Source organism: Larus michahellis, chromosome 1 (genome assembly GCF_964199755.1).
Source record: "Larus michahellis chromosome 1, bLarMic1.1, whole genome shotgun sequence".
Lineage (NCBI taxonomy): Eukaryota > Metazoa > Chordata > Aves > Charadriiformes > Laridae > Larus > Larus michahellis.
In genome coordinates, this window is record NC_133896.1 from 175,149,985 (window position 1) to 175,174,776 (window position 24,792).

Below are 24,792 nucleotides of genomic sequence, written 5' to 3' on the forward strand. Positions count from 1 at the left end.
CTCTTCTCCAGGCTGAACAACCCCAACTCTCCCAGCCTGTCCTCATAGCAGAGGTGCTCCAGCCCTCTGATCGTCTTTGTGGCCCTCCTCTGGACCCGTTCCAACAGGTCCATGTCCTTCTTGTTCTGAGGGCGCCAGAGCTGGACGCAGTACTCCAGGTGGGGTCTCACCAGAGCACAGTAGAGAGGGAGAATCACCTCCCCCGACCTGCTGGCCACGCTGCTTTTAATGCAGCCCAGGCTGAGGTTTCCCGCAAGAAGGCCGCGCGTAGGCCAAAAACTCCGCGGGCCCCAGGAAGCGGCCTGAAGGTGGCTGCGGACCTCCTCGGCCTGGCCTGCCCTTGCCCCGGCCGAGCTGCGGTGGCCCGCGGCCGGGCTTTTTGCGGCGGCAGAACCGTGAGGGGGCCGTGGCTCCCGCCCGCCCTCCAGGGGAGCGCCGCAAAAAGCGCGCACCGCCTTCCCCTCCGCCGGGCGGCGGCTTGTCCTCGCCGGCTTGCCGTAGCGGGGCTGGCGGGGGAGCCGCCGCTGCCATCACCGCCGCTGTTGCCGCCGTTAACAGCCGTGCGGGGCTTCCGCGCTGCTGAGGCCGCCGCGATGGCGCAGCAGGGGCCGAGCGTCACGCTGTCCCTCACGCTGCCTATCACCTGCCACATCTGCCTGGGGAAGGTAACGGCGGCGCCGCTGCTGCCCTTTTCCCTCAGCCCCTTCCTGCGGTGGTGGGTACGGGGGGGGGTCCGGCCTGCGGTGAGGTCGGGGCTGGGGGCCACGGCGGGGGCCTCAGCCCCGACCCCGCCGCCTTTGTCCCTGGGAAGAAAGTTGGGGTGGGGGTATCCCGTCTGAAAGGGGGAAAGCGGGGGTCCCGGCCGCGGGCGAGGTTCGTTGCCACCGTTCGCATGGTGGCTACCGTGCCCCCCCCCCCCCCCTTCAGGAGTCCACTGGGGGCTGTTAGAGGGGACCCCAGTGCCCCAGGTCGCTCACCGTCGTGCGCCCCCCCTTCCCCCCCCCCCCCCCCGAAGATCTATGGCTCCCAGGGTGAAGATTTTGAGGGTTGGGGTTTGTTTGTTTTTTTGTTTTTTTTTTTTTTTTGGGGGGGGGTGGTGTCTGTTTTGGGGTTTTTTTTCCCCCTTTCTATATTTGTAGCATAATCCGTTTTAAAATGCCGGGTGAGTTTGTGTTGGGGCGCAGTGCTGTGTCGTAGAGGGCAAGCAGAACAAAGAGGGGATGTATAACCGTGGACTTTTTTTTTTTTTTTTTTTTACTTTAAAAAAATAAAAAACTGTCGAGCCACACTGCAGCAGGCTGGAGAAAAAGTTTCCGCTTCCACTTTCTGACCCTTTCTCTCCGTCCTTTTCTCTTCTCCCTGGGGAAGTGGAGGGCTCATGCTAGTCTTTTCTGAAAGCCCTGGAGCTGATTTCATAGCTGTCACTAATTGCTTCTCAAATTCTTTGCTCATTCCCCACTACTCTGTTTTTTCTTGTTCCCTTGCTCTCCAAAACAAAACAAACCTCTTAAAGCACAACAGTAATTACAAGGGAAGAAATAACCACCTATGTTTGTAACTCTGGCATTTGCTGTCTGGTTTCTTTCTACCTCACGTGGCCTTTACTCCAAGACCTTTCTTTTCTGCTGGAGTGGTAACAAAAGAATAGGTGTGTTTGATGTATAAAGTAGGTGTAGGGCTGGTAGTGAAAGTAGGCAGACATCTCCCTTTTCTCAGCTTTCTTAGCTCTGACAGAAAGTGATGCTTTTAGCAACCATGTTTACTCATTTCTTGGCTTTTCTGTGGAAGCCGAGCAAGACTTCCTGGCTGTGGTCCTGTTACTTTTCCTTTTCTATTTATCTGTTTGATGAAAATGGAGGAGGACACAAATTTACTGTGTCTGTAGTGCAGTGTGTATCCTCTTGAGAAAGTGGAGGGTGAAATCAAACTGACAATATATTTGCTATTTGAATCTGATCCTAGTGACTTTCTAATCTAAACACTTTGATAAATTTGTTAGGTATTCACTCATATTTTGCTATAGAGCCACTGCGTTATTTCAAGCCACTTTTTCATACTTCCACTTCTTTTCTGGAGTTGGTCAGTTATTGATGTTCCTGACTTTTGGAAGTACTGGAAGAGATTTCCACATTCTTCTTACTTGGTGTGTTGCACTGAGGTGATAATGTTATACAAGTGAATCTACTGGTGATATCAGTAATAAAGGTGTTTGAATGCTTTCCTTTATAGATGCGTGAAGCTGTTTAAATTTTGCCAAAGTTGACAGCTCTGGCTGTCTTTTTTTTAATAAATATCTTTGTCTCTAGCTTGGAAGTATATTGGAAGACTTAATCAGAAAAAGCACTTATCAAGAGTAAGGTTACAGGAAGAAAAAGTTATGCAGTTTAAATTAAATCATGGGAAAAATTTACTGGTTTTGTCCTATCTTGTAGGGGTGTCATGGTTTAACCCCAGCCAGTAACCAGGACCATGCAGCCATTCACTCACTCTTCCCCTCTTCCCCGCAGTGTGATAGGGAAAATCAGAAAAAAAAGAAACATCATGGGTTGAGATAAAGACAGTTTAATAGAAGAGTAATGGAAGAGAAGATAATAATAACAATAGTGATAAAAGAATATACAAAATGAGTGATGCAGTTCAGTTTGCTCACCACCCAGTGGTCAGTTGCCCAGCCTGTCATAAGCAGTGATTGTAGATTCCTGCCCCCCAGCCAACCCCCATTTATCTACTGAGCATGACGTCTATGGTATGGAATATTCCTTTGGCCAGTTTCTCCTGCCTATGCTCCCTCTCAGCTTCTGTGGGAAGCTGAAAAAGTCCTTGACATAATATAAGCATTACTTGGCAACAGCTAAAACAATGTGTGTTATCAACATTATTCTTAAACTAAATCCAAAACACAGCAGCTACTAGGAAGAAAATAATCTCTATCACAGTGTAAGCCAGGACAAGGAGGGAGCAGAAAATGTCATGGGAGTTGACATATTCTAATACTTCTGTGGTTTGTAGCATAGGCTTCAAATTCAGTAGAAGGCCCACCCTACACTCAGAATGTACCTCTTGCTATCTCTGCAAAATTTGCAAAGGACTGACTGCAAAACAGAAACTATTTCACAGTGCATGATGGTAAGGGGATAAAAAGAGATATTGAAGACAAACCCATTCAATAATGTCAACCACTCGTTGTTAATGAAGCAGAAATCTTGGGGGGCGTAACATTACACCATTTTGTTAATGTGAGCAGTGTCGTAAAGTATATTGTCAGGATGTGCAAATAACCATTTATAATAAGAGTTAATTGCTTGGATAAATTTCATGTTTGTTACCTGAATGCTCTTTTAACACGGCCTGGGCTACCTTCTAACATACTTATTCATAATTAGCAAGCAGATCAGAAGCCATCTGCATTGGGCCGTTAGTTTTACTCCACCTAGAATGACTGAGGGTCTCCTGTTATTTTTGGTGTTGACAGTTTGCTTGGGCTCAGGCACAGGATTCTGTGCGTGTTGAAAGCCCCTGGGATGTCTGGGCATTCATTCACTGGTATTGGTGTGCCTACTTTTCCGTGTGCCTGCTCCTCCGTTAATGCTGCTTGAATGTCCAGAAGTGCCTTCAAAGTGACATAGGTGTGTACGGGATTTGATTTTGATCTGCATAGGAATCACATTATGTGTGGGGAAAAATGAGGAAATTGGTAAAAATCACCTAGCTGATAAAGCCTTCCCAAATGAGCTGTAGTCTTTCTAGACACTATAGTCGATTAAGGAACTGAAACTGTGCTGTGCGATCTCCCACCCCCCCGGGCTTGTCACAGTCAGTGGCTCAGGGACTCGGTGAAGGGCAGCGGCACCCCCAGCCATTGTGTGACATTTCAATAGCAGCTTCTGCTGTTGTCGCGTGGGTTGCTTTGTGTGGATCCTGAGACAACGGAAGTATAAACCTCAGCCCTGAAATGAAACTTGTAAAGGTGTGTAAATCAGTAGCACTGTACCCTAGAGAGTAATAAATGTGACTTACTATTTTGCTAGAGATATGGAGTAATCATTCACTTGCAAGAAGTGCACTTCTGTGTCAGGTTTGGGGTAACTGAGGGTCTCTTGCTCCCTGGGGGGGGAGACCTGCACTCCTGTAATGTCTTTTCCTGTTTGGATTATTTTATGTTATTCTGCTCTGTATCCTATCGTTGCCATCCATAGAACTATTCTTGGGCTGCTTCTGAGTAAGAAAGAAGTATGGGCAGAGAAAAAGTTGTTTGGTTTTTTTTCTTCTAGCTGCTGATGGGAAAGCTGGAGAAAGCTCTTTTTTGAATAAAGAAAAACAGTAAATAACAAGATAACTTTTTTTTAATAATTAAAATGATACTATTTAAACTTTTACAAAGCATGGGTGTGCTAATGCTTGCATTAATCACAAAAAAGCCTCCTTAATTAGAGGTGAAAATGTGCAGAGACTTGGAGAAATCGCTTAGTCTCTCTCTATTCACACCTTCAGTAACTTGAGTTTCTGTTTGTGTATAGATAAATCCTTTGGCTCCCAGGGCTATCATAGGTTTTAAAAATATTGTGAATCCTGTAATGTGACAGAGTCATAGATAGTAAATTGGAGAAGCAGCTGACAGATCTGGGCCTTAATTCAGATTCATGTGTATTGCAGTGGTAGAATGCTTGGGGTTTAGCTTGCGCAACACTAATTGTATGGGTGGGATTACTACAGGCCACATCTAATCTGTTTTCCGAAGTGATTTTTGGCTGTGAAGTTGCTTGCTTCTCCCTGCCAATGTTTCATTTTTCATTTTTAGTTTGACTACTTCACTAACAGAATGAAAGAGGAAGATCTTGGGGATGATGAGGACTTTTTTTAAAGTTGAAAGTATTCACTTGGGTTTTAGGTGCAACATAGTAGACTCTGAAGTAACAGATACTGATACTTCTGTGTTTCAAAACACATTTCTTGGGTAAAGACAGGGGTGGAGGAAAAACAAATAATTATTTCTAAGGCCCCTAACACAGACACTAATGTTAGGTCTTAAGAGATTTGAGAGTGTGTATTACAGTAAGCTGTAACAGAAGCTGCAGTAAGGCATAGATACAGGGGAAAGTCTTTTTATTCTGTATCATGTTTGGTCCCTCTGCACACACTTACTTTCAAACAGGGTTTATAGTTAAATGACAAGGGAGAATAAGGCATTGTCATTAATATTTTCTAAAAGTTTGTTTACCCTGCTATTTTGGAAGGGGAGGGAAAGCTTCTTGAAGGGATCAGTGTCTGATTGGAATATTTAATCCTTCAGTTAGCTGCCCCATTCTTGGGTAATGACTTATTTAGTAGCAATGCATATCTAGCAGGAGGCTTGAATTAGTGATTGCTGGTTCATGTTTCTGCTCTGTGGTTTTGGCCCTTATCCTTTTAAAGCTGATTTCCATGAAGCTGATTATGTGTGGGCTAGAGTTAATCTGTAACACTATCCGTTTTAGTGACACCTCTTCCAGGGCAAAGTGTTGGTTGTTGCTAAGAGCAATCACTCATTCCCTGACTTTTGGAAATCAGTTAATGTGTGTCTTTTGGTCCCCTTTCTACCTAGGGAGGCAAATGCATTTCACTGCAGTGGTTGGCTGCATTTCCTCGAGGTTGAGGGGTGAAGGAAGAACTCCTGCCACACTTTTTAATTTATTAATGAGCTCCTAGAATCAAGGACCTTAGTTTTGCAAAAATGGTTATAGCTTTGGTGCCTTCAGTAATAGGGAAGTTTGGTATTTTAAGTCAAGACATCATTCCTAGCTAGCCCTGTAAAACAAGCATCTCCTCCCTGCAAGACCAGACTTTCACTGAGGAGTAGTGTATTTTTGTATTCGGTTACCTGAAAGAGTTTTGAAGTAGTCATAGTGTCTTTCTGCATGTTTTTTCTTTTTTTTTTTTTTTTTTTCCCCCTGCTTAATGCCAAAAGGTCCGTCACCCGGTCATCTGTGTCAACAACCATGTCTTCTGTTCCATTTGTATTGAAGTATGGCTAAAGAACAATAATCAGTGTCCAGCTTGCAGGATTCCCATCACGCCTGAAAATCCTTGCAAGGAAATTATAGGTAAGGACAACTTTAGGCTTTGAAATAACTTTCTGGTATTTACAGCTGAAGGAGATTCTTTTGAGTCCAAAGATGCCTGGATGTTTTTTCCTCTGTGTTTTTTTATCAGTGTCTAAGGAAGGTCTGACTTTAAGTCTTTCTGGAAGCATACATAATAGCTACCAGGTAAAAATTCCAAAGGTAGTGTGTATATTAATGGCTAGATTATTCAACGGCAGCAAGTACCCCGTGGCTCTAATAATTGTTTTTTAAGTCTTGGTTGGATGGTGCCTTTAATTGAAAAAAAAAAAAAAAGCACCTTGCTTGAAGTACTCTACCTATGCATTGTAACCTGTTGACCTAAGAGAACAGCATTTAGCTGAGAAATAGTGTACTTAAATCCAGAATCTTGAATGAGTATGTGGTCTTTTTTCCTTTTTTTTTTTTTTTTCTTGTGTTTTGATTTGTTCACCATTTCTTCCCCTTTGCTTTATTTGTAAGAGAATGTCTCTTAGCACAGAAATAAGACAAAGCTACAACACCTGAATGAGGATCTGAACTTCCCCAGACCTAGAAAATACTATGGTGTTTATTTGACATAAAGTGTCAGCTCTGCTATTTGGTTGTGAGATAAAATATATCTGAACAATCTCACTTTAGAAACTTACACGATCTTGTACTAATTTTATGTATGCTTGATTTTCCCCCACCCCCCTTAGCGCTGTTTTAATAGTATGGTCTTAAATAAGATAGGATTCTGTCAAGGAAAATACAAAATTGAAAAATTCAAAAGATGTCTTCCTGCTGTGAGGCAGGATTTTGACTTCTAAACATCATTAATAGGTACTCCTGTGTAACCTGTTCTGAAAACGAAAGGACTTTTAATCTCCCATGGCAGTAGATTGGTCCAATATTAGCTGTATTTGTAGTTGATAATATGAAAAGCACTATAAGGTGGGTTACTAGTATTGAATTGACTGAAAAAGAAACAATAATAGTGTTTGTTTCATCCTTTGCTGCTTTAGGAGGAACGAGTGAAAGTGATCCTATATTTAGTCCAACCGTCAGAAAACACCTACGTAAAACAAGGCTTGAATTGCTTCACAAAGAATATGAGGTAAGGACATGGGGAGTGTTGTGACTTTCCAGATAAACTGCAACTGCTAAATTTCTTCAAACAACTGGTCCTTTTGCTTTGAGTCCCGGTGTTTTTAATTTGAATAGAAGTTTATACTGAATCTGCATGAAACTCAGCTGCCTTAAAATCCCACCTTCTGGCTAAGGTTATGATAGAGCGTTTGCTGGTGCTTGAAGTGGTCCCACTGAAGTCATGGTGATGTTCTTTCTATGCTGCAGGTAGCCAAGTACAGCCAATTCTATAGTTTTGTGGGAATTCCACCCTCAGGTGATATGGGAGGGTTTTCTTTATGCATATTGGGTGTTGGGGACTTTTTGTTTCGTCTTCGATAGAAACGCCAACGTTTTATGAAGTAATTCCCTGTTGTTTCATCAAGGAGATGAAATTCCTTCTTCAAGAATATTACTCACTGGAACCTTCTTGCATAGGTTAATTTTTACTATTGTTGCTTTATTGTTTTCTGAAAGTGAGTGAATACTTGAAAGTTTGTCTCCACTCTCCTGCTGGAAAAATATTCTCTTAGAAACAAGGTGAAAAGGTGTTAATAAGGAGCGTGCTTAGTTGTTTCTTTAGTAGCAGCAGTGTGAAGAAGTGGCATATTTTGCAAGGAAGCCTGTTTCACAGGGAGGAGAATGAGAGAAAGGAAGCGGATGCTGTATATATCCTTAACACTGGGGAAGTGAGGGCTATCTTTTATGACAAGCTTGCCTGTAGCTCAGTTTCTTTCATCCTCTATGAAAGGAGTCAGGAGAAGGAGGTTTCCTGCCTTTCTATTGAATCAACTCCAAAATCACACAGATAGGCATAGGATAACATAAATCTCTCCAAAAAACAAAATTTAAACTGGTTGTTCTTATTCATGGGGTAGGGGGCAGGGGGACCAAGCTTGATTATTTGTGAAGATATGCCTTGGATTTATTTAAATGCCATATAAGGCCTCCTTTAGTAATCTGACCTTGAGCAACTCAAGTATTTAAGTTGGTGAACAGTGTAGAAGACATGTTTTCAGGATAAATTATTTCTTTTATCTCTCTAACAATGGGCTTTTGAAGGTTTTTGCTTCTCTGTGGCTTCAGACTGATATAGCTAAGAGTGTTTTGAGAGTCTTTCATAAGATGTTGCTACTTCTGTGTAGCTGGAGCAGCCTCTTCCAGGCAGTGTTCGGTCTGTTTTGAATCTTGAGACTTTCAGTATCTGAACATGTGATGTTTCAGAATGATATGAGAGAAACATTCTCAAATAACAGCAAATGAGTCAGCAGTGGACGACCTTAAGAACACTCTTGATACAGGAAACCCTCCCACAGAGTGCCCTAATAATAGATTCATGTTGCTGAATGCTTTGAAGCTTTTGGTCTGCCCGCCAGTTTTTCAGGGTCCTTTATGTAGTTGGGGATTCCCTTCACTAAAACCTTCACTATGCTTGAGTATGCAGGTTGATTAAAATCCTGCCTAGAGCACAATACATAAGCGTACTTAGATATATGTGTAAGTGAAGGCATGCGTCTGCGCTTGCCAGAACCCATGTTTCTAAAGTGCTGTGGGAACTTGCCAGTATTATTTAATTAATCTTACACGTTATTTTAATTCCTGTGAATTTCTGACACCTTTAGGATGAAATCGAATCCCTGCAAAAAGAAGTGGAAGATCTGAGAGGTAAAAATCTCAGTTTACAGACACAGCTGAAATCTCTTCTGGATCCTACGGCATCAGCTTTGTCTTGCCAGAACGAGGAAACTACCCAGTCAGCAAATGAAGCAAGTACCAGTGGCCCAGAAACCCCAGAGGAATGGAGCAAAAAGCTGAAAGCTGCCAATGATATGTATGAAAAAGTGGTGGATAGTGTGGAAAAGCTAAAGGAGGTAATAAATACGTTTCCTCAGCTATCTTGTAGTGTAACTGTTTTGTGTTAGTTAAACGGGAGTGAGAGCTAGCATGACCTTTGGGTACTTCATAGATCTAGAAGAAAGAGGGAAAAATTGAATTCCAGTGACTGTTGGTGTATCATAGTATTTCCATATAGCCTTTGCAAGTGTCAGATGTTATTGCTTGTTCTAGTGAGTCTTGCATGTGACTCTTCTTCAACTCCTCTGTCACTCTGTGGCTGGGTAATTGGATTATAGTAGCACTTGTCACCAGTATTGATGACCAGATTTTTCAGGCTTGCAATAATCTATATAATATATCTATTTTACAACATTCAGTGGCCAAACACAGTACAGTTGGCTGAGGCAGATTTTGCACTATTGCCCTCCTTGCTAGCCGATATTTTTGGTGCAATTTGCTGAGACAGAGTAACTTGACCCTTTGACCGAAAATAGACAAGCTTCAGCATTTTATGACCAGAAGATCCTTTACTGGAAACCTGCGGCTTTTTTGTACATCTTGAATGTAATATAAAAGAAAACCTGATACTGCAGAAGGAGGGATGCAGGAGATAGTCATGCAAAAATACATCTAAATAAAAATATCTTGCAAAATCTACCTGTGGGCACAAGAAGAATCACCTCAAACCCTGAAGATTGAGTGAAATTTCAAGATTAATTTGAAAGTCAAGGTGGAAAGAATTGGACTTGCATCTATTCGAAATGCTGCTTTTGTTTCATCTGTTAACAATTCTGGACTGCCTCCCGCAAAACCAAAGCGTTATGTGGTTTAGGGCATCTTTTTTTCCCTCTGTAAGCATTGATAGTGTTTACACTTTTCCTGTGCTACAGACTCAGAGGCCCACATTATACCATTCTGCCATTCTGTTGTTAATGGGACACTACTAGATTTGCCTCTGTAGTTTAAAGCAAATTCTGGCCCTGCTTGGACTGTAAACACTAAAAGGATTAAACTGAGTTTCCAAAATTAGCTTTTTCAATAGCTTAGCTAGACTCAGGCTTCAGCTTTACAGGCTGGGACACATCTTCTGCCCTCCTAAGGGGTTCCCAGGAGCTTGAGAGTCACTTGTAGTTGACAAAAGGGGATTTGCAGCAAGGAGTTCTGTCTGCCTGATATTTTTGTATTTTTTTTCTCTAAAGTTAAACTGTACTGCCTCTCTTTTTTTTTTTGTGGTGACTAAGTTTTTTAACTTTTACCCTAGGTAAGTAAAAAGAATAAAATAGCAGGGACTGAGGGAAGGGTGTGTTTGGGGTTTTTTTGAAGTATAACTTCAGCCTTAGCAAGAAAGGGTTTTAAATTTATGGAGTCTCTGAATTTGGTTAACGGTTAGATACGAATAGAGATTTAGATGGGTTTTAGGGACCAAGTCTTAAACTGTGGTCATAGAATTATTTAGGTTGGAAAAGACCTTTAAGATCAAGTCCAACACTCTCTTCCCATCTGTTCCCTGTTCGGTTTCAGAGGTACCTAAAGCCACTTGGCTCTTCTTTTAGAACTTGTTTCGCTTTTGAGCATGCACTGACCAACCCCAGTCTGAACAGCAAGACCTCTTTCCCACATACACTCAATCTGGAACCAGAAACCTTCTTATGCCCTAACGTACCTGACCCAGGAGCTTCAACCACCCATCAATTCCCAGCGAGACAGGGTCCCTCAGAAGATGTGGTTGCCATCACTTTCTTTTTAAAACCAGACTGAGTCAGGAACTAGCAGCCACCTTTATCACTTAATGTCCTAGAGCAGAGTCTCCCATTTATTACTTTGAGTAGATTCATAATGAGTATGGAAGTGGTGATATAAACCCAGTAGCAGAAATACTAGACAAAGTATACTCATTAGTAACACGGTTACATGAACTCATTAATCTAGACATTGTGCTGCAGGTGGGGATCTCTTGCAGGTTACTGGCTTGGAGGGTAGAGCACTGCCTGGAGGAAGGAGGCCGAAGAGGTTCAGTCCTGCCTTGCTGTGTGCCAGGTGGATGCCCTACCTACCATCTCTACACAAGTCATGCAATTTCCTATCTGATTGTGTGGCTGAGGGAAATGTGTCTCTGGGAAGAGTGAAAGGTGTTGGCCATGTTGACAAATGGTTTGATGCTCCTTTGGAAGCGACGTGTCCTGGATTCTTACTCGTTCCTTTCAGGATAGTTTTTTGTGCATTTTATTTTTTAAATACCAAATAGTTGACACTCAGACACCCAAGTCTTGGGCTTACCCTTCCCATTCCTTCTTTATCAGAAGTTTCTATTTACTCTTTCTGCCCCTAGGAATATTGTGGTATTTGGGGGTGGTGGTGGTGTTTGGGGTTTTTTCTGCTCCATTCACCCTACCTCCCAGTGTCTTAGCCTCACCTGGAGAGGTTGCTGGGAATATTTATATAAACATTCGGAGTTTTCTGCCTCTTTCCTTGCACTGTTTCATGCTTCTGAAAAAGTACGTTCCACTCCTGAGCCCAGTTGCACAGCTGCTTCTTCGGATCTAACTCTAGCTCATACTTTTATTATGCAGTGGAAGCGTCATACAGTTGAGGCTATGAATTCCAAGTCCTGGACCGTGGTGCTGTTTTCAGCATACGGAGATTGAGCAGACTATGAAGTACAGCGAGTATTTTCTATTTGTTGGGATAGTGGCATTCATTGTTCCGAAACACGGCAGCAGGAAAACTTCTCTTTATATGAAGTATCTTGTTAACAAGGGTGTCTGCTGAATTGAGAAGAAGAAATTGACCTCAATTCAAGGAGTAAGAAGGGTTGTGAATCAGGAGTCTTAATCACAACGTCCTGGAAGAAAGTGAAGAAAGACTGCAAATAGCTTGTCATAATGGATTTACATCCCTAGGATAACTGTGCTTTAAAAACAACAAGCTAAAAAAACCAAAGTAATCTTACTCTAATTTGGAATGGGGGAAGCTGTTCAACATTAGTTTTGCTGATACCTGCACATTGTAATGTTAATGTACTTAACGTATTTAGTCATGTGGAAAAAAAAAAACATGGAATTGCCATTAGTACATCTCCTTAATGACTTTCTGTACTAACTAACATAGCTGTGTTTATTTCCCTAGATAGGACACTTGTGATGTATTTTGGGAATATAAATAAAAAATGTCTGTTCGCTATTCAGTTTTGCAAGCCATTTCCCGTGGTGATTTTTAAGTGGTGTCCCTGTCTGAAGGCTGTTTCCTGCCTTCACATTTCTAGTTCTGTCTCTTTAAAAAGGAGAAACAGCTTGTCCTATAAATATTAAAGTCATTTCTGTTTTACTGTATACTTATTTTTTTCCTTTTCTTTTCCGTAGGCAAATAAGAAACTGAGCATGGAAAACAGTAGCCTTTTAAGAGAGAATTTGCGACTAAAAGCTGAAGTTGATAGTAGATCACCCCAAAAGTATGTTAATATTTTAAAAGCTACCATATTTTATTTATAGACTGTTTAACCGTTGTAAGACTTTAACCTAAAACCGTGGTGTTGTATATGGTATTGCATATGTGTCTCCAGGTAGACTTTTGGAATTTTTGTCCTCATAGACTTGGGTGACAAATGCAACCTACAGAATAGCAGCAAATCTACAGTGAAGGAACATGATATGACTCCAAGTGCTATTCCGGGCGTTATCTGGGCAATATTGAACAGCTGGGTTTATTAGTTGAATTCTACAGTTAACTTATTTTTGTTAATGGGAAATTTCTATATCTGGTATATGGTCAAACTCGAAGGCCTGTTACTGAGTGCAGAGATTCTGGTTGGTTGTGTTTGGTTTGTTTTCTTCTTCCTTTTGCTGCCTTCAGGGTTTGTTCTGTGGACTTAAGCTCCCTATTTAAGGAAAGTCCCTGATAGCTTTGTGTCTGGGCAAGATATGTAGAATCGAACTTCTGTATCATGAGAACATAATTCCCGGAACTGACACCTGTGCTTAATATTCTGTCTTAAGTGGTTAAAATATCAATGACATCAAAAAGCAGAAACTTTGCCTACTGATTTGCAGCTGCATGCTAAGGTACCTCTCCTTGGAAGTACTATGTGAAGCAACATGTTCATGTTTTCAAAGTTGCATTTCTTGCTTTCTTTTGTTGGTTTTCTACCGGTTTTCTCTCATTGGTTTGGAATTTAGAAAACTAAGAGCAGCATTGGCCCAAGGTTTGTGCAGTGCTTTTGATGAAGGCAGTTGAGAGGTACCTGTGTAATGTGAGAAGAGAGCTCTCTGGATTTTGTTCCAGTTCACAACTCAGTTGCTGGAAGATTAAGTTCATCCTTATAGAGAGCTTGCTTGCCAGACTGCTTGTCATTCAAGACCACAGGAAAGAAGATGCATGATCCTTGTGCCGTGCTGTTAAATGCATAAAAGTACATTTTGCCCTCAAGTCCTCTAATAAGGGTGTGAGAGCCCTGTTTAAGGTCTTGGCAATGGAGAAGGCTTTAATGGCATGGAATATCTTTTCCCATAAGATTTGAGAGCAAGTTGGCAAGGGTGGCAAACTTGAAAAGTAAATACATGTAAATAAGTCCTAGAGGAGAAGAGCTAGAAAAGACCAGGTCATCTAACTTGACTTTACTGATTGCAGGTAAACTCCCTAGTGGAGAGAATTTCTGTGTCTTCTAGCTTGTGCACACTTCACCATCCTGTTGGTCAGAAAAATTAGATATTGGAGGGGCATGTGGGTGAGGAATTAGTCTTCATTGTAAGCAGATTATTTTTCCAGCTTTTACCAGCGTGGCCTAAAACAATAGCCCGTTACTTTCTTCTTTAGAAGCACAGATATAGCCAAATGTTATTAGAAACTGAACAGTGTCAAGGTCTGTTTTGCAACCCAGATGCCACTTAGATTGGCCTGTCCGTGTCTCTACCGTTAAAAATTTATTGGTTTTTTTTCAGTCTCCAGAACAAATGGTGACATCCTGCCTGCCTGTTGGGAATGATCTTTGGCCCATGCTAACTCCAGAATTGTGCATAGGAATTGAGCACATGATTTGAATTGGGCTTAAACTGGGCCAGCAACAGTTCAAACGCTTCAGGAGTGTAGACAGATGCATGTCAGTACCCTGCTGCTGCTGCCTTCAGCTTAGGTTTTTTTTGAGTCCTGTGGTGTACTACAAAAATTTAAGTATATGTAAGGCAAAACTTGTCCTGGAAGAAACCCTTCTACACCTTAAATTTAGCAATTTTGATTCACCCTACCTATACCCGTTCAGTCCTAGTCATGTCTTATAGACTGAATTTGTCCAGTTCTTCTAGGTAAGTGTGACTTAAGAGAACATGTAAACTTGTGATTTACTTGGGTTTGCTGTATTCTCACAGCTCTCCAGTATCTACTGTTTTCAGAAGCAATAATGCTTAGAACTGGGTACTAGATTCCAAATGAAGTCTCAGTAGCACTAAGTAGAGCAGAAAAACTGCCTTTTGTCTTACCACAACATCTTGTATTGATATATTGCAATACACTTTTCGTTGCCTTTTACCTGGCACTTCTAGCATGAATGGCCAGTACCAGTTCTGCTAAATAGCTACTTAGCAAGTGCCTTCCTACCTCATTTTGCATTTGTGTTGCTAATGTCCCCTCCCAAACTGTGGGACTTTACCCATATATTGGCTTTCTTCAAGTTGATGTTTTGATGCACGTGTCAAATTTAAAACAGTTATTTCAAATTTCAGTCACATCCTTGAGGTGGTAGGAAGTCTATCCCGTGTTAGTGTTGTTAGCAGATTTTATAAATTAACTTTCACCTCTGTAGTAATTAGTCTGGTCAATATCTAGACCACACATAACATCAAGAGATTTTTTAAATGTTCTTCCAGTTCTGATGGCAAACTTTGATAGTATCTAAAAGGTCTTTCAAATAGGCTTCATAAACCCAACAGGGGTTGCAATAGCTGTTTTCTTACCTTGCTTACGAAATCAGAATTGAAGGCATAAGCATCAGAGCCCGATAATGTCACTGTAATTAAACGTTTTGTGCAGGTACACTGATTTGCCAGTAGGGTTGTTTCAGTGTACTTTATTCAGAATTGTTCAGAAGGCAATTTTTGGAAGAAGTTTCTGAATGGTTTTCTAGTGCAATTTAAAATAGCTGACAGATTGGATCTTCATAATTTGGTATCACCACCGTTGTTTCATTTGTCATAAATTTCTTAGTTTCAGAATGTCAGGTATGGATTAATGCTTAAACAACTGGCTAGGTAACTAACTAAAACTTGTATCAAATTGTTTTTGAAAGAATTTGTCAGCATTCAGTCCCCTTATGCCACATGTAGTTCATTTTGTGCATAATGACACTGAAGCTAAGTATCACAACCTAGATTATTTTATCAGGCTTTGCTTTATAGCAAAGGAAACACTGATGGCAGGTGAATGATTCCTTTGTAACACACACTCTACCTCTGACATCACAGGAAAAATATAATTAGCTGTCTTCAGTGGTCAATAAAAAACTTTTCTTTTATCATAGTTTTAAGTTGTTTTCTCTTTCTTCATATCCATTAAAACCTGCTGAAAAACGTCATGTATGTCAATAAAATTGACATTATAGCCATGTCAGGGATTTTTACACAATTTTTTAATTGATGATGCTGATTGATTACCTTTTTTTTTTCCTGAAACATTTTTGAGAACAGATCTTCACCAGAATACCATACCAGCATATAGTTGGGACGTAGGTTTGAGAAGCAAATAGAGCTAAGTTTCTTGCTCTGATTCTTACCAAAGACCTGTGTTAGTCTTCCATTTCTCAGGCAGATCAGACTGATTATTTGGTTGGTTGTTGCCTGCTCTTTGTTTGCTCTTTCTCCTGAGGAATGTTCAGTGACTTCCATTTTCCTGATACAGAACAGGAAAACTCCTAAAACTTAAGTTTTGCGGGATGATAAAGACCTATTACTTCCAGCTCTACTTAAAATAGAAAACTGTTAGGTCTATTGGCAAGGCACAATGGATCTAAAAGCATTTTTGGCAAAGGGATGTTTGCTTTTTACCTGAAGGAAAATAACTAGCAAGTCCATCTACTCCAGGGTATAGTGTATTTTATGAATGGTTAGATTCAAATTAGCTTGAACCAGACTTCTAGGCTTCCTAGGAGTCTTTTCCCTAAATATTTAATTTCTTCTGCCAGTTAAAATCCCAGTCTGAAAAACTATCTGTAACATGCAGAAAGTTGTTGCATTATCCCTTTTCTCTGGTTTGTGAGTTGTCTTACTGTGGTTGTTTTGGGGTCTTTTTTTTTTTCTCTTTACTTTCTCCAGTTTTACTGTTTATGTTGTCTAGATTTGTGACTTCAGGTACCTGCACACTGAAGTGTTGATTTTTGAATGATACAATACAATCAACAATAAGGCTGTTGATTCATTCTGTACAACATTCGGTTTTTATCTAACTCAAATATTTCCGCTCATGCCAGACTGTGTAATTCATTCTGCATTTCACTGAGCCTACAAATAGGCTTCTAGTAACCTGTGTCCAGGGTGCAGAGGGTAAGAACGCTGCTATCTTCCTTGATAGAAAACTGGGCTACTTTCTCACCTCCCTGCAAGCTTGCTGTCCCAGAGGGATGGCCGTTTTCAAAGACCAGCTGCAGCGTGGCTTTAAAAGTAAACAGGAGAAAATGCTATTTCATAGCCTTCACAACAAATTTGAGTTCTTGAGTCATAGCATTAAATCCTGAGGAAGCACCCACTCCTGGTGTGAACATCTAAACCTTAAGCAGATGGGTAAGGATATTCAGATCACACTCCTTGGTTTTGAGGGTTTTCTGGTGTTTTTTTTGTGGTTTTTGTTTTGGTTTGGTTTTTTTGTAGCAATTCTGAAGTAACCTTTTCTGGCTTATGCTATTCACCAACCTGGGGTATGACCTGGCTTTCTTATGTGGAAGACCAGTGCTGCTTCACTGAAATATGCTAAAATGCTTGGAGAGGCTTTGCATATTTGTCTGATTTCACCCAATTCCCTAAATGAAAGGAGAAGCTTCTTTCAAAGAATATACCTGACTTAGCTGTTCTTCTGTTTAAATCCTGCTGCTCTACAGTCATCCAACAAACAGTAAAGCTTAGCCTTACTCTTGTGATGTGAAGGAAGTGGATTTCCGTGACGCTCAGGAGAGATTTCATGAGGAAGACCATGCGTCTTCAGATTGATTTGTACTCTGTGAACTGTGCGATGAAGGGGGTTTAGTGCCCAGTACTTGCTTATATTGAAAATAATTTGTTCTTTTACAAGCTTAGAAACTTAGCCGTAGCAAGTGTTTCTACTACTTCCTTCAAGAAGGAGCCATTGTACACTTTCTTCTGTCAGCCAGCCTGGTCTGCAGAATGGAAAGCAGTAGTAGGCTATACCCAGGACTACTTCTTCAGTGGAACCAAATTCCACTATTGATTCATTTTTTTCCTGGCTTCAGATCTTAATAGAGAAACCTGCATGAGGTATATCTCTTCTTGACTTTTTTTTGCGTGCTAGGAAAAGGACAATAACTGATGTGGGGTTTTTTTCTTCTTAAAAATGCCTACATGAATATGACACACTTTTAAGGCAATTGTATATAACCTGGGACATTGTCAAGATGTTGCTGTAGATCACCTTTCATAGTTGATGTAGAGGATGATTGCAGAACTCGTTCTCATCCAGCTGCATCTGGTACATGATATCACAAAAGGTTTGTAGAAACTAGTAGGGCTTTCAGATAGTTTGTTCTTGGATTTCCTACCTCTTTCTTCCTATCTAACGTAGAACCCAAGTGAAAATGTGTATCTAAATGATGGGACTGTGTTTGGTTGTACACACTGGCATTGTCCTGATCTCGAACTGTGGCAAGTCCTGACTGTATGTTGTCATCTCTTACTTCTCACCCTTTGTTTTGTTTGGGGGATGGATCATGTTCATGTATCTGAGCTGCAGGGCAGCCCCCAGTCTGGGCCATCAGCTGATTAGAACTGGAGAGTCATCTTCCGTGGCATCCTTGCAGCCCCAGTCCTCTGTAAATGGTTATACAGGAAAGCTATTTGCTGCAGCTGCTTACTGTCCACAAAGAGAAATGTTTATATGAGGTTGTGTGGTTTTAAACTGAGTTGATATGAGTTAAGGGCTCAACTAGACAGATCTGCTACAGTCAGTAGTCACTGATGTGTGGAAATGAAACCCTAAAGCTGAATTTGCAGAACTGATAGATAAGAACAGAAGAAATAACTAATTTTTTTTTTCTTTGGTGGGTAAGAGACTATTAAACTTCCTAAACAGTTTCTAAATGGACATCTTTGGGAGTAGTTGAACATAACTGAGGGAGTAGTTGTGGAATAATGTGAAAGAGGGTTACTGAAACATTATAGCTATAATGTTAGTTCTTTGCGCTCACAGTAGATGGGAGCTGACTGCAGCTTTCTGTTTGGTGTCAAGTTAGAAAATGCTGGGACAAGAAGAAGGATGCTGAGGAGAGGTCCTAAAATGTGGGGTTCAAGTGCTCATCTAGACATCCAGTGTCACCTCAGACACTATAACGTATTCAATACACCTGCCTGGACCTGGCAGCTGTGATACGGGACCTATAGGAGACCTCTATTCTTCCAGAGTGATAGCTGGAGGCCAGCAGCTGTGTAAAAGACCTTAGCCTATCTAAAATGTCATTAGGTGTCTGTATTGAAGGATCCAAATCCCACCTGGAAAGTCTTTCTATTTGCTTTATGAGTGACCGCTAGTTTCTATGGGTTTTCAGTTTTCTATAGAAAGGGTGTACTTGAAACAAATACAGTGAGATACAAACTCATTGTTTAAGTGATACGACTAAGGAACACGATCCTAACCCTGAAAAGGCTTTGTCCATGTGGGAGGATATGAAATGTGCTCTTTGCACGTGTATACTGAGTACCTTAACTTCTACTGAAGAACGTATCAAGTTGTTACCACGTGTGAAATGGTTCAAGTACTTCAGGAACGATAATTTATCTAGAGTGTCAGGCCAAACTTTAATTTATTTTCATGTAACTGTACTGCATTCTATTATTATTATCATCAGACCATAACTTGTTGGCTATGGCACAGCTCACTGTAGATCTGAAGGGAAGAAGAGAAGATCTCTGGTTTGATTTGATTGGGGAGGGTTCTGGCTTCTTTAACCAAAATATGCATGTGTCTTAAACTGTCTGCTGACCTGCCAGATCAGTCACTAAAACACCTATGTCATGCTCTGGTCTGGAGTAATTGGTTTAAATATGTGCGTTGTAATATGGCTGTTTTAAAAATCCATGTCCTCGAAAATTTGGGAAATAAATGCATGCAAGTCTCAAAGCAGGAACAGAAAGCAACTATTGTGCTGCTGCTTAACTGCAGAGGGAACTGTTTGTAGGCAGTGTCACATACTCCTTTTCTGAAAACCAAAATTCCCAAGCACATCCCTCTACAACAATTAACATATTAGTGATGCTGTTTGGCTTTGAACAACATATTGTATTTTTTTTTAACCTGAGGACACTTGTTATAGAAGTCGCACTTGAGAATACAGTGCTTCTTCCTCGTAAGCAAATCTCAGGCTGTCACTAATGCTACTTGCATTAAATAAACATATTACACCATTCTTCCATTAAAAAGGAATTGCCAGGTATGCATATAAATGTAAACATGTTTAATTTTTATGTCAAAGTGTCTGTTACAGCAGACCCCAGAAAATACTTCTTATTTTACATAAGCATTTTCCCCCATCTCTTGCTTAGCTATTAAGCTAAATTGTATTTTTGGATCATTTTTATATCCTTTATTAAGCAGTGTAAGGTTTGCTCCTGTAAGGGTGTGTGGACAAGTCTGTTAGAGAAAGGCAAAATAAATACTTTTGAATCACCCTAGGAAGCAGGAAGGGTCTTGCTTGGGCCGTGCGGTGCTACAGTGGCTCCTTCAGTATTTTAAAGCAAAATCTGAGTTCTTTCTACTGAAGGAGGGAATAAGCCAAGGTGTGTTGTATATGAGGGTGCTTCTTTCATTGTAACCCCCTTCATCTGGAAACACAATTGGAATGTTCCTGAGCTGTCTGTGATTCTGCTTTTATCTAGTTTCATAGGGGAAAGGGAGGAAATCCTGTGCACCCTTTCTCCCGTTTCCCTTTAGAATGCAACCAGAAATTGAAGAACTGCTATAATCAGTTGAGAAAGCCTGTTGCTTGTTAGAGTAAGCAAATAAAAAATGGTCTGTCTTCATTTTTATGAAGACAAAGGGAATTGGGTAGATGTAATGCAGAGGTGGGGGGTCCTTGCCTCAATAGACTTCCAATCCAGACAGCTTCTTTTAGGGAGGAAAAAAAAAAACCCAACAACTTACTAAGTGAACAGTCCTATTCTAAATATGAAGCTACTACCTTGCCTTTTCATGTCTACAAAGCAGTGAGTGGTGCGTACCAAAACTGTGTGAAGCTTAGGCTGGTCTGATTTAAGAAGTGGTCCGGTAGCAGCTCTGACTTAGACTGTTGTGTGAATCTTCCCCACTACTGAACCATCTACACCAAAATCTTCAGAGTCTTTTAAATATGTAGAATCAGTTGAATGGTGAAATATGTCATTAGATCTGGTCGCTTGTGCCCAGCTTGTCTGGGGCTTCTGATATCCCTTATTCCTTTCCCTGACTGCTCACTTAACAGTATTGCAGTTGTCAGCATAGAGCAGTTTGCCACTGCTTTGGGCTCAGGAATTGAAGAAACAAAATGCAGTTCGGTTCTTTGCTGGAAACACACGTGTAGATTCATAGTCTCAGGCCACAGATATACCACCTCCAGACATTACTGGTTTAAGGGCTGCAGTGGGAGCATTTTGTGAAGGGGTGAGGGGATGGAATGCGGAAAATGGAATGGGAATTCCCTGTGACTCTGAAAGATACTGAAGGAGGGACAGATAGACAGACAGATAAGAAACAGGGTGGAAATTCCCGGTAGTGGTTGTGCTGGAAGAGTGAATATAAACTTGTGCTGTAACGTGGACCTGCAAGATGGAAAGTAGATGTTAGTGTGAGCCCACATGCAGAATTGTCATTTGTCTGTGATATAAAACCTTATGTGTCAGAGTTGCAGGGCGGCTGCAGGTCCTTCCCTCCTTCCTAATAATACCACAACTTTAATTGTTTTTTTTGTTTCTGTAAGTGGAGAGCCTCAGATTGGAGAAGGGAATTCCCTGGTGACCACCTGTCAGTGACAGGTCAGAATTAGTCAGGGCATATAGCTGAAACCTTCACCTGCCCTCTGGGGAAGGTCAGTCTTGAAAGCCGGTGGAGGATGGGGAGAAGGCAAGTCCGTATCTTGGCAGTTGAATACGTGCTCAAGCTGGAAGCTTCACGAACACACAACTTTCACAAACCACAAGTAGCAGTTTTTTTGTGTCAGGGAAGAAATTAGTTTGTTCCGGTTGTAAAGCTCAAAAAAACAAGTAGCTCTGAAGTAAGTGGAAGTACCATCCACGCGATGGCTGAGGAAAAGCTGTATATCTAACAAGAACATAATTGAAATGGTCTATATAAGTATTTAAACCACCTCAAAGGACTATTGCAATTTCTGAATTTCGTATTGGCATTTTATATTTGACAAGGTGACATTGTGTAAGAAATGTATTGTAAAACACTGCTGTACTGTAGGAAAATGATTGAATGTAAATATTTCAAGATGTGGACCACTGTTCAAATGTTATCATAAATCTTTGCCATTGTTTTAGGGGATAATTCTTCATGCATATTTGAGTTGAATTGATAGAACCAGCCCCTGGAAGGGTAATCTGCTTGTTATTGCCTTACTACCACTAATAGTTTAATTCTGGCTTTTCAGGTATTCACCTCCACCTGTAAATTATATACGAAGATTTTTTTTTTTTTCACATAACTACCAGAGAAAAGTTCCGACTTTTGTTTTGAAATTAACACAATACTTAATAGCTTTTCTCTTTCTTGAAACGAGCTTGCAAAGCACCACGAGAATGTCTTTTTCCAGCTTAATATTTTCTTTCTTTTTTACTTCTTGCAGGTTTGGTAGGTTTACAGTAGCTGCGCTTCAGTCCAAAGTAGAACAAAGTGAACGTGAGATGAACCGTCTAAAAAAGGCACTGGAAAGAAGCGATAAATACATAGAAGAAATGGAGTGTCAGCTTTTACAGCTGAAAAATGCAGGCGAAGGAGCCCAGACGGTGAGTGCTGTTAGTGAGAGAGCACTTTCCGCGGATGCTAAAGGAGCTGAGAGCAGTGAAGACACAACATGTTTGAAAACCCAAACTGAGGAGAAAAAAGCTTTGACTACCGGTCAAAGTCCTGACAGTCTTGAACAGATGACGAGCGGTGGAACTTGTTTAAGCTCTTCTCGTCAAGATGGTTCAAATGGCTCAAATACCCAGTGTGCCCCAAATAAAGAATTATTTCCAGGGTGTCAGGGGGTTCTCCTGGATGAAAATAGTACAAATATGGATGCCTGCTTAGAAGAGCAGTGGAATAAAATTGAGGAATGTACCCCGTATAAGGATGAAGAACTTTATGATCTTCCACCGCCATGCGCTCCTTTTCTGTCTCTCAGCCGCCTTCAGTTGAACACTCCCGATGGAAAAGAAAATGCAAGGAAATCATCAACATTCCTGAGAAAACTGAAATTTGAAGAGTTTTGTGACACTTCGGATGATTGCAGCAAAGATTCTCCAGAGCACAGCACAAGCAGCTGTAATAGCGAAAAGAAGCTAAACTGTTTCACCACAGGAAAATCAGGGTTTTGGGGGACCTGCCCAACAAATTTTGCTGATAACTTAGATTTTGATGAATCAGAGCAAAATTCAGTCGCTGGTCAGTCAGATGAGACATCAGCAAAGTCCAGTGATAAAACAAGTTCTTGCTTACCTAAAAGGTTACATACTCTCTGCTCTTCCGAAATGAATCGCACAAGAACCTCCAGTGAGGCATCTATGGATGCTGCCTACCTCGATAAAATTTCTGAGTTGGACTCAATGATGTCCGAATCAGACAACAGCAAGAGTCCATGCTATAATTTCAAGTCCTCCGATCTTGATAATTCTTCAAAGTCAACAGAGTGCTCTAAGCTTCTGAATGAAACTGAGAAGAAACTGGAAGAGATGAATGAGGAACAGAGTATGAAGTGTCCAGAGACGAGCGATCTAGCAGTTGATAGAACTGGCTGGAAACCTGCTATGTTTTCTATCCTCTCCCCATCTGAGGTAGATATGAATGACCACTTTCCGCTGTTTACAAGCCAAAACGTAGTAGCTAGTGATATCAAACCTCCAAACTGTTTATTTCAAAGAGACTTTTCCCAGAGTTCGCTATTCAGTAACTCACAAAGGTTGTTTGAGGAACAAAAGTTTGGTTCCTGCTTTCTAAAGATGTCGTCTGACCTGCACAATCCGCTGAATCCTCCTTGGGTGTCCTCCTTTATAGCTGAAAGGAAAAATAAAAATGCCAGTCAGTCGACCAAGAGGAAAATACAAAGCAGCCTTTCCAGTGCTAGTCCGTCAAAAACCACCAAAAACTGACTTTGCTTGGAAATCGAACGTGACTCAAAGTCTTCAACCTGCAAATGTTTAATATTTACAGGTGAACTTAATTTTTAATGACTTCCATGCAATCTGATCCTGTCTTTTTCGACTATGTGAAAACTGAACGTTCCCTTGTCCATTACAAGCTCTTTCTTAGGGAAGAACCATTCCAGATTCTTTTCTTTGGCTGGGCACTTTGTTTACTTGGGGGTTTGGGGTTTTTGGGTGCTCTTTTATGTTTTCAGGTTACATGATCTTCCAGTTGTGAGCGCAGCTAACGGCTCCCTTGAACAGGAGCCGTTAAAACTCAGTTCTGTTTTAAGTGGTCTTGTCAAATCAGTCATTTATGTAAGAATTTGTTTTAAAGGTTACGTTTCCCATTCCTAAAGATTACATTTTGCGCGTGTAAGGCAGCTACTGGCTATATATCCTATGGATTCATGAAACTGCTATAAAACAATGTCAGTTGCCATAAAACTTGCCTCCCAGAGGAAATGTTGCTGCTTGGACTGTTTCATAGCACTGTACTGTACTGAAACTCTTGTTTTAAGTGGGTGTAAGGTAACAGCCTTTTTCTTTTCAGGGTTACAGCACTTCAGTTAGAAAACATGTCTTCTTTAACACTGCAAACGTGGCTTGTATTTTTCGAAGTTAAGCACAATTTTTAATTTAGTTCCTAAAAAGCATTGCTATACTAAATGTGTTCAGTATGCCTGTATAGACCATAAAAATGGGTTTGTATGCTAATGATTTGTTTACCTAATGTGCACTGAACATTTTACATTAATACTGTACCATTTTACATTAATACTGCATGCTTTTCTATGTGAATTGAATAAAACATATTATAAGCACTGTAATCCTTGATGTTGCCTCAAATATTGAATTAGCAAAAGGAGAATGGGGAAACTTTTTTTTTTTTTTCATCATTTGGAAAATATCTAACTTTTGTAAAACAAAAATGTGAGCTTATTCGCAAAAAAAAAAAATCACATCTCCCTTCCTCCTCCTTGTTAGACATATTACCATTCTAGTGTCAGCATCGATACAGTTGATGGAAATGGCTTTCGGCCTCTCTGGAGGTGACTCTTCCATGAAGTATTGCATAGGTCAACATAATGTGATGGCCTACTACAGGCAGGAGACCTAATTAAGCAGCAGAGCAAAATTGGTTTCTTTGCATTATTGTGTTTAAGGGGTTTTTTTAAGGGCATATTTAATTGTAAGATGCAGGTTTT

General features: G+C 40.8%; 1 protein-coding gene across 1 annotated transcript; it reads left to right on the forward strand.

The window, feature by feature from the left end:
- The first annotated feature begins 387 nt into the window (after nucleotides 1-387).
- On the forward strand, nucleotides 388-24,531 carry OBI1 (ORC ubiquitin ligase 1). The gene is made up of 6 exons (XM_074563390.1): nucleotides 388-665; nucleotides 5,945-6,080; nucleotides 7,085-7,176; nucleotides 8,810-9,058; nucleotides 12,383-12,471; nucleotides 22,048-24,531. The coding sequence occupies exons 1-6, from the start codon at nucleotides 594-596 to the stop codon at nucleotides 23,549-23,551; spliced, it is 2,142 nt and encodes a 713-aa protein (XP_074419491.1). The 5' UTR covers nucleotides 388-593; the 3' UTR covers nucleotides 23,552-24,531.
- Nucleotides 24,532-24,792: the final 261 nt, after the last annotated feature.

Coding starts and splice junctions, on each gene's coding strand:
- OBI1 (XM_074563390.1), top strand. CDS start 594: ATGGCGCAGCAGGGGCCGAGCGTCACGCTGTCCCTCACGCTGCCTATC. Junction 9,059..12,382: donor GTGTGGAAAAGCTAAAGGAG/GTAATAAATACG, acceptor TCTTTTCCGTAG/GCAAATAAGAAACTGAGCAT. Junction 12,472..22,047: donor GATAGTAGATCACCCCAAAA/GTATGTTAATAT, acceptor TACTTCTTGCAG/GTTTGGTAGGTTTACAGTAG.